General features: G+C 34.9%; 1 protein-coding gene across 1 annotated transcript; it reads right to left on the bottom strand.

Annotated features, from left to right (window-relative positions):
* Positions 1 to 11,706: 11,706 nt before the first annotated feature.
* On the bottom strand, positions 11,707 to 12,031 carry CBG26606 (the record flags this gene model as incomplete). The annotated part of the gene is made up of 2 exons (XM_045241391.1): positions 11,707 to 11,786; positions 11,830 to 12,031. 2 exons carry the CDS (start codon positions 12,029 to 12,031, stop codon positions 11,707 to 11,709), a joined length of 282 nt encoding a protein of 93 aa, XP_045100145.1.
* Between the last annotated feature and the right edge of the window lie 313 nt (positions 12,032 to 12,344).

The following is a 12,344-nucleotide window of genomic DNA, read 5'->3' as shown; positions in this document are numbered from 1 at the left end:
ATGGATCTCAGGATCTCAGAATTCCAAAATTTCAGAATCTCAGAATCTGAGAATTTCAGAATTTCAGAATCTAGGGATTTCAGATTTTTAGATTTTCAGCATTTCAAAGAGTTTTTTCTTTGCAAATTCAAAATTTCAGAATTTTAGAATCTCAGAATCTTAGAATCTCAGAATTTCAGAATTTGAGAACCTAGGAGTTTCAAAATTTCCAAATTTCAGAATTAAGGAATTTCAGATTTTTAGATTTACAGCATTTCCGAGCATTTTTTTTTTGTACTTTTCAGAATTTCAGAATTTCAGATTTTCAGATGACATGGCTTTTTTTTCACAATTTTTCCAGCTAATTTCCTGGGCAAATCCGCTATATTAAAGTATTTTAGGCCTTTCTATCAGTATTCTTGATAAGATAAGAATGCAAGCCTATGGGTCAGCCTGGGTCAGCCTAAAAATGATAAGATAAAAATTGGTCTCATTGGTTTCTGCGGTGGTTCAGTATAAATACTGGACCAAATGGACCCAGATAGGCGATTTCTGGACTTTTTTAAAATCGATAATTTTCAGAAGATTTTTTATAATTTCCAAAACCCTGAATTCTCGATTTTATTCAAATCAAATTTCCATTATCAAAAATTCCGTAAAACCTGTAATAGAAGGGCCCCCACACTGTCAACTTTAAAACAATTTATCTCTATTCCTTTGAAAGATAGCAAAAAATGTGTCAATTAATAACATATCGGAGATATTATGATAAACAATTTATCAGTTGACTACTTTTTGATATCTTTCACAGGAATCGAGATATATGGGCTCAAAGTTGAAAGTTAGAGGGGCCCTTCTATTACAGGTTTTATGGTATTCAGAATTCAAAAAATTTTCATAATTCTATACATTTCCAGAATGCTCCAATCTCTTAAATTTCTCATCCTTATCACTTCCACCATTCAAATCACCATCTCCGCCCCAGCGCCCCCAATTTCTCAAGCTCATATGGATTTTTTAGCGACCGTCGCAGTCTATGGATCCTCAGAAAATGAGAAAATAAAAAGTCTGGCTGGAAGATCTGTTCATGAATTTGTGCCGGTTAGCGATTCAATGCTCTGTGAGCATTTTTTCAAAAACTATGTTGTTGAAGTCTGCCACGCTGAATGCGGATACAAGGAAGAGAAAAGTTGGTTTATTTTTTTTTGTCCTCAGAGCGCATTTGCACTAGTATGTTCTTATTTTTGAATGTTTGAAAGTGTAGCCCATGAAATTCCTTACATTTTAATACAAAAATCTTGAAAATTGAGCCAAAACTGAGCAGCAAATGGGTGTAAATAAGCTGGTTGTCATTAGAGCGCATTTTCACTAATAATATTTTATTTTCAATAATTAAAATGTTTTACAAAAATGTAGAACAGGAAATTTGCAATTTTTTGGTACAAAATTTTTAAAAATTGAACGAAAACTGAAAATGTTAGGGATTTTCAAAATATTTCAATTTTTGGAATTTCTGAATTTCTGAATTTCTGAATTTCTGAATTTCTGAATTTCTGAATTTCTGAATTTCTGAATTTCTGAATTTCTGAATTTCTGAATTTCTGAATTTCTGAATTTCTGAATTTCTGAATTTCTGAATTTCTGAATTTCTGAATTTCTGAATTTCTGAATTTCTGAATTTCTGAATTTCTGAATTTCTGAATTTCTGAATTTCTGAATTTCTGAATTTCTGAATTTCTGAATTTCTGAATTTCTGAATTCTTAATTACCCCAGTTATCTATTTTCAGAGCTTTTAAACGAATCCTGCGGAAATATGAACACTCTCTCAATCCAGACCATTGCCAAAGAATGTTGTATCAAGGGGAAAACGTATTTGCTTTAATTAATTAATTAGTTCTTAATTGTCCATTTTTAATTTTCTGCCTCAAGTTGTTGATATTTCTATTTCTGTTAAAAAATTAATTACTAAAATTCTAGAATTTTAAAATAATGGAACTCTGAAACTACTCTGTTTGGAGATTCCAGGATTCTGAAATTCTAAAGTTCTGAAACTCTGACAATGAGATTTTGAAATTGTGAAGCTTGTAGATTCCAAAATTCTGGGATTTTATGCTTCTAGTATTCTGTGATTCTGCGTTTTAAGATTCTATGATTCTATGGTTCCAGGATTCTAGAACTCTAAATGTTTAAGACTTCTTTCATGTGCGTTCTCCGAATACGTCATGTATTGGCTTTTTTCCTATATTGCGTGACCAAAAAAATTCTTGAGTGTTGCATGTTTAGAAAACTTGCGAATGCGCCCTTGGGAATGATTGGCAACACTTTTTGCAACATTTGTTCCTCTCAAGATTTATTTCGACCGATTGGGCGAATATTTTTTTGAAGGGGATATTGAAGGGATACTTGTTTTTTCCTTTTGAAAAATGGATTTTTGAAAGCAATGGGGGCAAAAAAAGAACAGGATCTCAGAACCTTAGAAACTTCCAATTTCAGATTTTTAGAATCCCAGAATCTCAGGATGTCGGAATCTCAGATATCCAGAATCTGAGAATTCCAGATGTTTAGAATTTCAAAATATCTGAGTCTCAGAATCTTAGAATCTCAGAATTCCACAAATCCAGACACTTTGGAATTCAGAATTTTAAATTTCTAAAAATAATTTTGTTCATTCATGAATAGTTCAGATTTTTGTATTTTTTGACTGATCCAATCTCTTGTCCAAAAGTAGATTGCATGAAGAAAAATAGCAATCTCAACGATAAATTTGAAATTTTCAGATGTGTTTTGTTTGACATGGTGTATCTTGCCAGTAAGGGATTGTTCAAAAAAGTTGTAAACTACAAAAACGAAGTTCTATGTTTGTTTCATAATCCCTGAAAATTTCAGACCAAACTGATAAATGGAAAGTAGTTTTCGGACGTCGGAATTCGACTACTTTCAACTGAAATGATAGTTTTCAGATAGATTTTTAATGGAAATTTGGAAAACCGGAATGACTGGAAATTCCGGTTTTTGAAAAATAAGTTTTAAGAACAGCGTGCGAACTTTTAGGTCAAAACCCAGGAGCCGTGGACCAGACTGATCAGACCAATTAGCAAATTGTTTTTAATCTCATAATGTCAGAATCTCATTCTCAGAATTTCGGAATATCTGAATTTCTGAATCTCCTTATTTCAAAAAATCAAAATCTCAGAGGATCAAAATTGCAGAATCTCAGAATTTCAGGAGTTCAGAAAATCATGAATTGAGAATCCGAAAATCTCAGAGTCTCTCCAAAACTTGTGGAAATTGATAAAATACAGGAAGCTTCTAAAAGATGAGGTTTTGACAGGGCTTTTTTTGTAAATTTTTCGAATCAAATACTTACCATTTTCGGGATTTTCCGGAATCCAAGGAAAATTTGACTTTCCAATTTTGTCCATTTTTTGGTACCTGTAATTAAAGTAGAATTATTGGGAAGAATTATTTGGAAACTTTCAATTTTGAAAAAAATTCTGAGATTCTAAGAAATCCATTTCAGAATCCCGGAATCCCAGAATGTTAGAATCTCAGAATCTCCATACTTGTAATCCGGGCCTTTCCCGGGCCTTCGCGCGCCTTGTCATTGTTTCTTTCAGAATCATTATTTTCAGACCAACTAAATTAAATATGATTGAGCTCGACAAGTACTACAAAATGTTTGGAAAACTGTATCTTGTTTGCGAACAAAGTTACAGGCGAAAAAGAGAGAAAAAAGCACGAACGGCCCGGCACGGCTCGGCACGTCCGAAGAAAGTCACTTTATGGCCTGTAACTTTGATCACAGACAAGATGCAGGTTTCCAAATAATATCATTTTGTAGTACTCGTCGAGTCCTATTATATCCGATTTAGTTGGTCTAAAAATTTTGATTCTGAAAGAAACTATGGCAGGGCCTGCGAAGTCCCGGGAATAAGGCTTCCATTTCGGTCGGTCGAAAATCGCCGACCGCCGACCGACAGCCGACCAATTTCGTGCCTTTGCGCATAAAAACACGAATTTTTGCGTACGAAGCACTTTATTTTACGACAAACGAGGCTTTTAGTGAGTAGTTTGTCGTAAAATACAATGCAGCGTATGCAAACACGTTGACGCGCAAATGCACGAAAACGGTCGACGCGCCGACCGATCGGTCAGTTCGGTCGGCTGTCGGTCGGCGGGGTCGGTGGTCGGTCGGTCGGCTAAATTTCCCGACCGAATGGAAGCCTTACCCGGGAAAGGCCCGGATTATAAGTATGAGAATCTTAGAATCTCAGAATCTCAGAATTTCAAAAAAATGAGAAAATCCGCTGGCACGGCGGTCTTTTATACTGACAGGAGAGTCGCTGCTAAAATGGGCGGAGCCTACTTATAAGCAAGAGAGAGAGTGAGAGACGCAGAAATCTTACTGTAGGGGGTGTTGTGTAATTTGGATTTTAGAAAAAAAAAATTTAAAAAAAAACATTCTTTTTTTCCAAAACTTTTTGATCATAAAATAAAATTCAGATATTACCTGGATACCTTAGAAGACATTGTCTTAAGTTTCAAAAATTTTAATTGCGCATCTTTAAAAATCTAAAAAGCTACCGTAGTGCCGGGCCAATCCTCATGCGCCCTCCTTGGGTCCGCCTACTTGGCTGAGAGGGGGTTGGAAAACGAGAGACTGAGGAAAATAGAGAGACGGCAGAGAAACGAATAGTAGAATTTGAAAAGAACTCAAAAATTCAAATTTCGGATAGTTGACAGATTTCGAATCGGTAGATTTGGAGCTGAGCAATGAGGTGGGGAACTTGGAAATGAGGTTATTTGGGGTATGGGTTAGAAATTTATAGTTTTTAAATTGAAAATTTGAAAATGATAGAATGAATGTCTATATCATTGGAAAGCTTATAAAATTTTCTATTTAAACTAATTTTTAGATTTTAGATTGGAACTTCTAAAACTGAGTAATGAGGTGGGGAAACTAAAATCTGGAGAGATTTGAAGTATTGGTTGGAAATCAATAATTTTAAAAATGATAATTGTGGAAGCATGTATGGTATTGTAAATTGTTGGAAAGCCAATGAAATTATCTATACAACCCAATTTTTAGATTTCGGGTTAGACTATTTCAAGCTGACTAAAGATGGAAAATTTTTTTCCAGGCAGCTTTCAAGAACGGTTCGTGAGACGAATTTTTTCAAAGCAAAACTTTGGAAGTTATAGCTGAAAATACTATGATTCAAGAGTTCAAAAAATTTCCAATCCAGCTTGATTTTCAGATTTCAAATTGGATGACGTGAAGCTGAGCAATCAAAGTTGAAAGTTGGAACTGCGTTGATTAGGGGTGCACTTTGAAAAATAAAAAATTTGAGTGGTAAATTTAGAGAATAGCTAGTTACAAGTTATATTTTTAGAAAGCTCATAAAATTTATAAGAAAATCAAAATTTTTAGTTTTCTAAATAGTTATTTTCAAGCTGAGCAATAAAGGTTCAAACTGGATTGATAGTTTAAAATCATCGAAAAAAAACTTGTAATCGATACAACTTTTATTGGTGTTTAAATCAATAATTAATATCCTAAATGAACCGAAAACTGCCATGAAACTTTATTATACCTCAAAATCTTGAAAAAGCAACAAAAAAAGACGCAAACAAAAGAACTGAAGAGCATGGAGGTCGGAGCCGCCAATCCGAAGCTCCGCCCATTTTTAGGAGACAACTGGCACGAGACGCAGAGAAATGAGACAAAAATCGTTATTTTTGAAATTCCAGACAGTTTGACTGTATCTAGAAGATATCAACTTTCGACAAATCGATTTATTTTTAATTTTTTTTTTTGAAAAATCAAAAAATTTAAAAAGTCGAAATTTTTATTGGAATTATAAGATATTGATTCAAAACCTGAATCAAAATTTAAAATTGAATATTTAAAAACCAACAATTTTTTAAGATGAGCAATCAAGACTCCATAAGGTACCAAGCAACTAGCCGGAACTCTGAAAAAAGTATGCATTGAAAAATAATAGTTTTCCACACAAAAATTGAAAACTACACATTCAAATAGTTATAATTAGAAAAAGCGGGAAATTTCAAATCTGAAACAACTTTTGAATTTCAAATTGGACCATTTTAGACAAAGTAGCTGGAGGTGGAAGTTGCTCTAAAGAGGATTACAAGGAAATTGGGTGCTCTTCAGAAATTTCAAAATTTCAAAAAGTTTTAGAACAATTTGTGAAATGAAATTTGACTTTTCAGAAAACTCAAAAAATTTTCTATCCATTCCAATGTTCAAATTTTAAATTGACCGATTTTGAGCAGAGCAAGGAGGGCACAAACTTGACGGAAAATTTTGGCAAGGGCGCTCACAATCAGAAAGGCAGCGAAAGGCAAGAGGGCTCAGAAAAATGACAGTTTTCAGCAAAATTCTGAAAGTTTGAATGTTTGAATAATATATTTTCAAAAAGCCCATAAAAATTCCTATCTAACCCAATTTTTTAATTCCAAATTGGAGCATTTAAGGCTGAGCAATCGGAGCTCAAAACGGGAGTTTGGTATTGGTTAGGTAGCACTTTGAAAGACGCGTTTTGAATGGTATTTCAGAACTCAACTAAATGAAAATTATATTTTTAGAAAGCCCATAAAATTTCCCATCTAACCCAATTTTCAGATTTTAGACCAGGTCAATTTAAGCTGAGCAATCGGACCTCAATACGAGACCTTTTTAAATTAGGGGGACGCTTTTGAAAAATAACGATTTCAAATAGTCATTTCAAGGATACCTAGATAAAAAATATAGTTTTAGAAAGTTCATGAAATTTGTTATAAAATCAAAAATTCAAATTTCAAAAAAAATTTATTTTAAGCTGAGCAATGCGGGTTCAAACTGAGCAAACAGCTCAAAGTTAAAATTCTCTTTAAAAAAGTGAGACTTTCTACAGTACTCCAAGAAAAAAGTGAGTCAAATGGCATCTGGTCCGGTTCACCAGTGTAATAACGGTCTGAAGGGGTCATCTCCTCTTCCCAGAAATTGTGGACCATCTGCTACGCTCTGCGTCCCTTCAGGCCCCTCCACTATCTCGCCACCCAGACTCCACCCCCCCCCCCCGTCGTCTTCTACCAGCCGGACAGGATTGCTCAGCAGAATTTGCGTTTTCAGAAAATTTTGCTAAAACTGGCTTAAAATAATATTTAAGGAACCAAAATTCACTAAAACACTCCTGAACCAAAATCCTGACGGTTAAGACCAAGAACTTGTTGATAACTGTTATACTGCGTTTTTTGCAATTATCTAATTAACGAGGGGTAATTAAGTTTTGAAAATAGTTTTGTTAGATTCAGCATGCACGATTCTATCAGAAAATGTCTAAAAATCCCTAGAAAATCTCAGGAAAAACCGAAAAAATTGAATTTTTCTAAAATTTTCAGAGTTGATCCCAGAAATTCCAGATTTTCAGTCGAATCGGTTGGATGTTGGGGTACTTTCGATAGGAAATTTGGATTCTTGAAGATTTTTAACATCTAAATCCGTTTTCAAATGATTCAGAATAATCCTGGGAAAGTCTGAAAATCTGGGCTGAAATTTTTTTTTTCGAAAAAAATTTTAATTTTCGTTTTTTTTTTGAATTTTACAACTGATATTCTTGTTTTCTGCAATTATTCTGAATCTTTTCTAGTATTTAACTTCTATAAACATCTTTCTTTAGTTTCAGGGATGTCTGAAAATTCTGGAAAAAAATCGGCTTTCTATTGAAAAATGAATTGTGGAGTCCGTCAAAACAACTGTCTTAAATTCTCTGAAAGTCGACGAATCTGTCTGAAAATTTGTGCCTATATGAAACATAACCAGAGCTTCACTTTAGTAGTTGTCAATTTTTCACAAAAATTTCAGCCAAGCGAGATATGCCACGTGGAACGGACCGTCAACTGGAGACGTCTGGATCTGGATCAACTTCAGGTGCTTACCATAGTACCTAGACTTTGCTTGATCAATCCAAATTTCTTGGAGAAGATGAAACCAAGCCAGAACTTCATTTTTGTAGTTGACAACTTTTTCATAAAACCCCATCCAAATGAGATACGTCGCATGCAAGCACCCCGTACCCCCTCTCCCCCCTCCCTCCTGCTAGTACTCGTGGAGACCTCCGTTAGCGATGAAAATGATGCGATTGTCGGAAGGGGGAAGGGACACTCTATGCACATTTGAATATCCCGTCGATACGAGGGACGGGTGGTCTTTCGGACCCCCCCCCCCCCCAACCAGCTCTCTCTATTCATATAAATTTGCATCCATCCCCGTCAGTTGGTTGGACCCTGTGGCAGCTGCTGCGTTCCCCTTGGTTTTGTCAGGGGTGGCCAACACCCCTCTGAATGGATTGGAATTTGAAATGTAAAAACCAGTTTTCAGAGCTTTTTGAGAACTGCATTTATCATTTTAATTTGATTGGAAATCTCAATTTTGAATCGAGTTATGCACTGACCAGATGGCAAGTGCATGCATGACCACCGAGAAAATTTCAGGGCATTTTCAGGAAAATTGTGTTTATCGAAACTATTTGAATTGTATATTAGTTTTTAGCTCTTTTTAAGAGCTAAATTTTAATTTTTGACCTGAAAAGAAATTCCAAGTTTGAGCTGAGTTATGCGCCCAGCCGGTGGGGCCCTGGAATGTATCACCTGTTTAGCAGTTTTTCTGCGAATTGCTATGTATTTCGCTATATATGAATTTTATATCATTTTGTAGAGCTTTTTAAGGGCTACATTTTGCTTTGCAATTGAAAATACTGAGTTTGAAGAGAGTTGCAGGTTTCTATCCAACGCGACCTAACAGCTGTGTACCCTAAAAAAATGATATGCTTGACAGTAAGACTTATAACTTTTTTCAAACTCAGTATTTTTGATTGATTGGAAAATTAAAATGTGGACCTTAAAAAGCTCTACACGATATTATAAAATTTTCTTTGTTTTAATCTATGGGCTTTCCTACAGAAGCCGCTGAACAGGCAATACCTCTTGTGGCAACACCCTTGGTAGGAGGAGAAGCCCACCTCCTTGAATGTGCCTCTTGTTTAGAGACAATTTTATTAAAATTTTTAAAATTTGATATAATTGAATTTTATATCATTTTGAAGTATTTTTCAAGATCTACAATCTACCATTTTTAAAAATTTTAAATGTCAAGTTTGAAAAGAGTTATGACTTGTTTTGAAGAGGATACCCAGAACTGGAAGGGCGGGAAATTGGAGAAGTTGAATGTTAGAAAAACGAGATGCAAAGGAAATCCGACATCGGAAATACTTCAAAAATCCAATAAAAAATTGAAAAAAAATATGCTACCGTATCCCTTATGTTATCACAGATCAAATACACACATGGCGTATAATCCATCATCTCTAATTCGTATCTCATGCGAAATTGAATTTGGACTACTGTAGCTATCAGGTGTATAAAAAGAGCCAGTGGAGAGCTTATTTCATTTTTTTTCGCAATTTCTGATGTTTGAAGCTTTCAAAAAACTGAGTCGATCGGTATCATTTTCATTGAAAAATGCCCAAAAATTGAATTTTTAAAATACCAACTTCAAACCCCTATATCTCGTTTTCTGTAAAAGATATCAAAAAGTGGGCAACTAATAAAATGTTTATTATTTTATCAAAATTATTTTATCAGTTAACAACTTTTAGGTAGCTCTTACAGAAAATGAGATAAATTTTGTCAAATATTTTGACTCATATTTCAAGAGTCTCTGGCTTAAAGACCTCCCATTAGATAGGAAAATCTAGTCCATGCGACATGGGACTTGTTTTCAAAAATTAATTATCAATCAATAAATTGCACACCTCATTTTCTACAGTACCCCCTGACAGACGAACACCTCATTTGCTGTGTCATTTCTTGCGCATACTCTGACATAATGACCATTGACCTCCACCAGCTGACGAATAGGGTTGCGAGGGTCCCGAAAACTCGGAAGGGTCTACATATAATGCCTCATTTTGTATACAAAAAGCTCAAGGTTAGGTTTTTTCAAATTTTGCAAAAATCGAATTCTTGAATTTTCGATTTTTTCAAAAATCTGACTCTCCATCCAAATATCTACATTTTTGTGAAAATTTGAAGTTTCTCGCTTATCTAGAAGCCGAGATACAGCGATTTTCAACTTTCGGAGAAACGCAGTCATTTAGAGTTTCTCGTCGTCGGCGCTCTCCTCCTTTTCCACACTCTCTAGCTTGCTAACTGCAGAGCGCTGTATCTCGGCTCTTAAAATAGCTAGAAATTTGAGATTTTTACAGTTTTGGCTAACAAAACTAGAGCTTCATTTTTGTAGTTAACAAGTTTTTCGGAAAATTTCATGCTAGCGAGATATGGGCTATTTTTCCAGCAAAAAAAAATTTGTTCAGTTTTTTTTCCCCGTTTTCCTCACAAAAAGTGTAAACATACATCTCAAAGTATTCTTAATCCATTTCCCAGCCACCTCTGATACTGCTAATCCGTTATTATCACCCTTTTGAAGGGACTTTCACAAATAATCCCAATTACACCCTTGAAGTTCTCAGCACTAATCTAATCCCTTATTGTCAGCCACCCAATCCGTCGATTTTCGAAAAAATCTCCTTCTAAAAAAGAAAAAATTCTAGAAACTTTGTTACATCATAATCCGTGTTTGTTTGGGTGGAAAAAAACTAGAGCAAAAAATAATTTATTTAGAATAAAAACCTAAAAATCTAGAGCACTTACTTTGAGCTCAATTATCTCGGTTCTTATAAGAGATATCAAAATTTTGTAAGCAGATAAAATGTTGGCCACATTATCAGTACCATTTTTTCAGGCAGCAAAATTTTAATATCATTTATAGGAACCGAGATAATTGAGCTCAAAGTGCAAGTATAGAAAGCATACGTGACAGGGGGGGGGGAGTGGGTGACCACTAATTGGTGCATAACTCGGTTCAAAATTGGAATTTCTAAAGAATTAAAAGGGCAAAATGTAGCTCTTGGATAGATCTACAAAATGATGTTAAATTCCATTATTTTGAAAATGCAGTTGGCTTCTCAAAACGCTCTCAGCAGCCTAGTCGTCCGGCTTCAGCCGCATCGACCTCGAGTAGTGATGCTCCTTTAAGACCTCCGATGTAGAGTTCAACATTTGAGTATTAATTTGTATATTATATACAGTTTTGTAGATGCTTTCAAATTCTACATTTCGGTTTTTGAATTGTTCAGAAATTCCAATTTTGAAGCAAGTTATGCGCTGGCCAAGATAACTACAATATGCTCTACTAGACTTGAATTTTGAGCTCAATTACCTGGTTTGCTATAAGAGATATTAAAATTTTGTAAACTACAAACATTTTTATCATAATATCACCAACATTTTATCAGTTGACCAATTTATAATATCTCTTGTAGGAACCGAGATAATTGATCTCAAAGTATGTGAGTGCGGCGGTGACGCAACCTGACCGAGCCGAGCGCATTTTAAGCTTAATTATCTCGGTTCTTATAGCAGATCGTAAAAAGTTGTCAACTAATAAAATATTACGAGTAATGTGATAAACATTTTATCAGTTAACAAATTTTTGATATCCGTTATAAGAATTGAGATAATTGAGCTCAAAGTGAGGGTACATCTGTAGAGATCTATAAAAGGAACTACGGTAGTTATGGGTGTCAGGTAGGGTGAAAAGGTTTAGGTAGGGTCCAAGAGTGTTAACTAAAAAGAACATTCAAAACAAGACAAAAGTTAATTAATTATGCTGCATAGAAACGTGGAATCTCGTCGGTCTGAGCGCAAGTATCCAGATTTGGATGGGAGTAAGGTCCTCTGGTGCCTGAAATTATATTTTTGGTCCAAAAAGTTTTTTTAAAACTCACGACGTCTTTCTTTGGCATCTTCTAGTTTTTCCGCTTCCAGATTCTTTATGAATCTTTGCAATTGCCCTCCAAACTGTTCTAGTTCTTTAGTTTCTTGACCCTTCATTGCTTCTCCACAGATAAAGACAATTTTCTTGGTGATACTGTAGACTTGGCTGGAGATGGAGCGCAGGAGCTGGAGGAACTTTTCGGGATGTGGCATTTTCTGAAAATTGGGGTAATTAGAGGCAAAAATATGCTTGGATCAGGTCTAGCGAAGTCTCGGCATATATTCACTGTAGTCACTCTAATCAAAGGCGTTAACTTCGAACCTCTATATCTCGATTCCTCTGAAAGATATCAGAGAGTAATGAACTGGTAAAATATTGGTGATATTATGATGAACAGTTTGTCAGTTTACCATTTTTTTGAAATCTCTCACAGAAAATGAGATAAACGGGCTCAAAGTTGGCTGCTTGGGCGATACAGAAAATTCAAAAAACAACTGATGGGGATTAAAAGAGCAAATGGGGGGG

Source organism: Caenorhabditis briggsae (genome assembly GCF_000004555.2).
Source record: "Caenorhabditis briggsae complete genome, chrI, whole genome shotgun sequence".
In the NCBI taxonomy this organism is placed as follows: domain Eukaryota; kingdom Metazoa; phylum Nematoda; class Chromadorea; order Rhabditida; family Rhabditidae; genus Caenorhabditis; species Caenorhabditis briggsae.
Note: the sequence above shows the minus strand (reverse complement) of the source record. Positions and strands in the feature narration are given on the sequence as shown.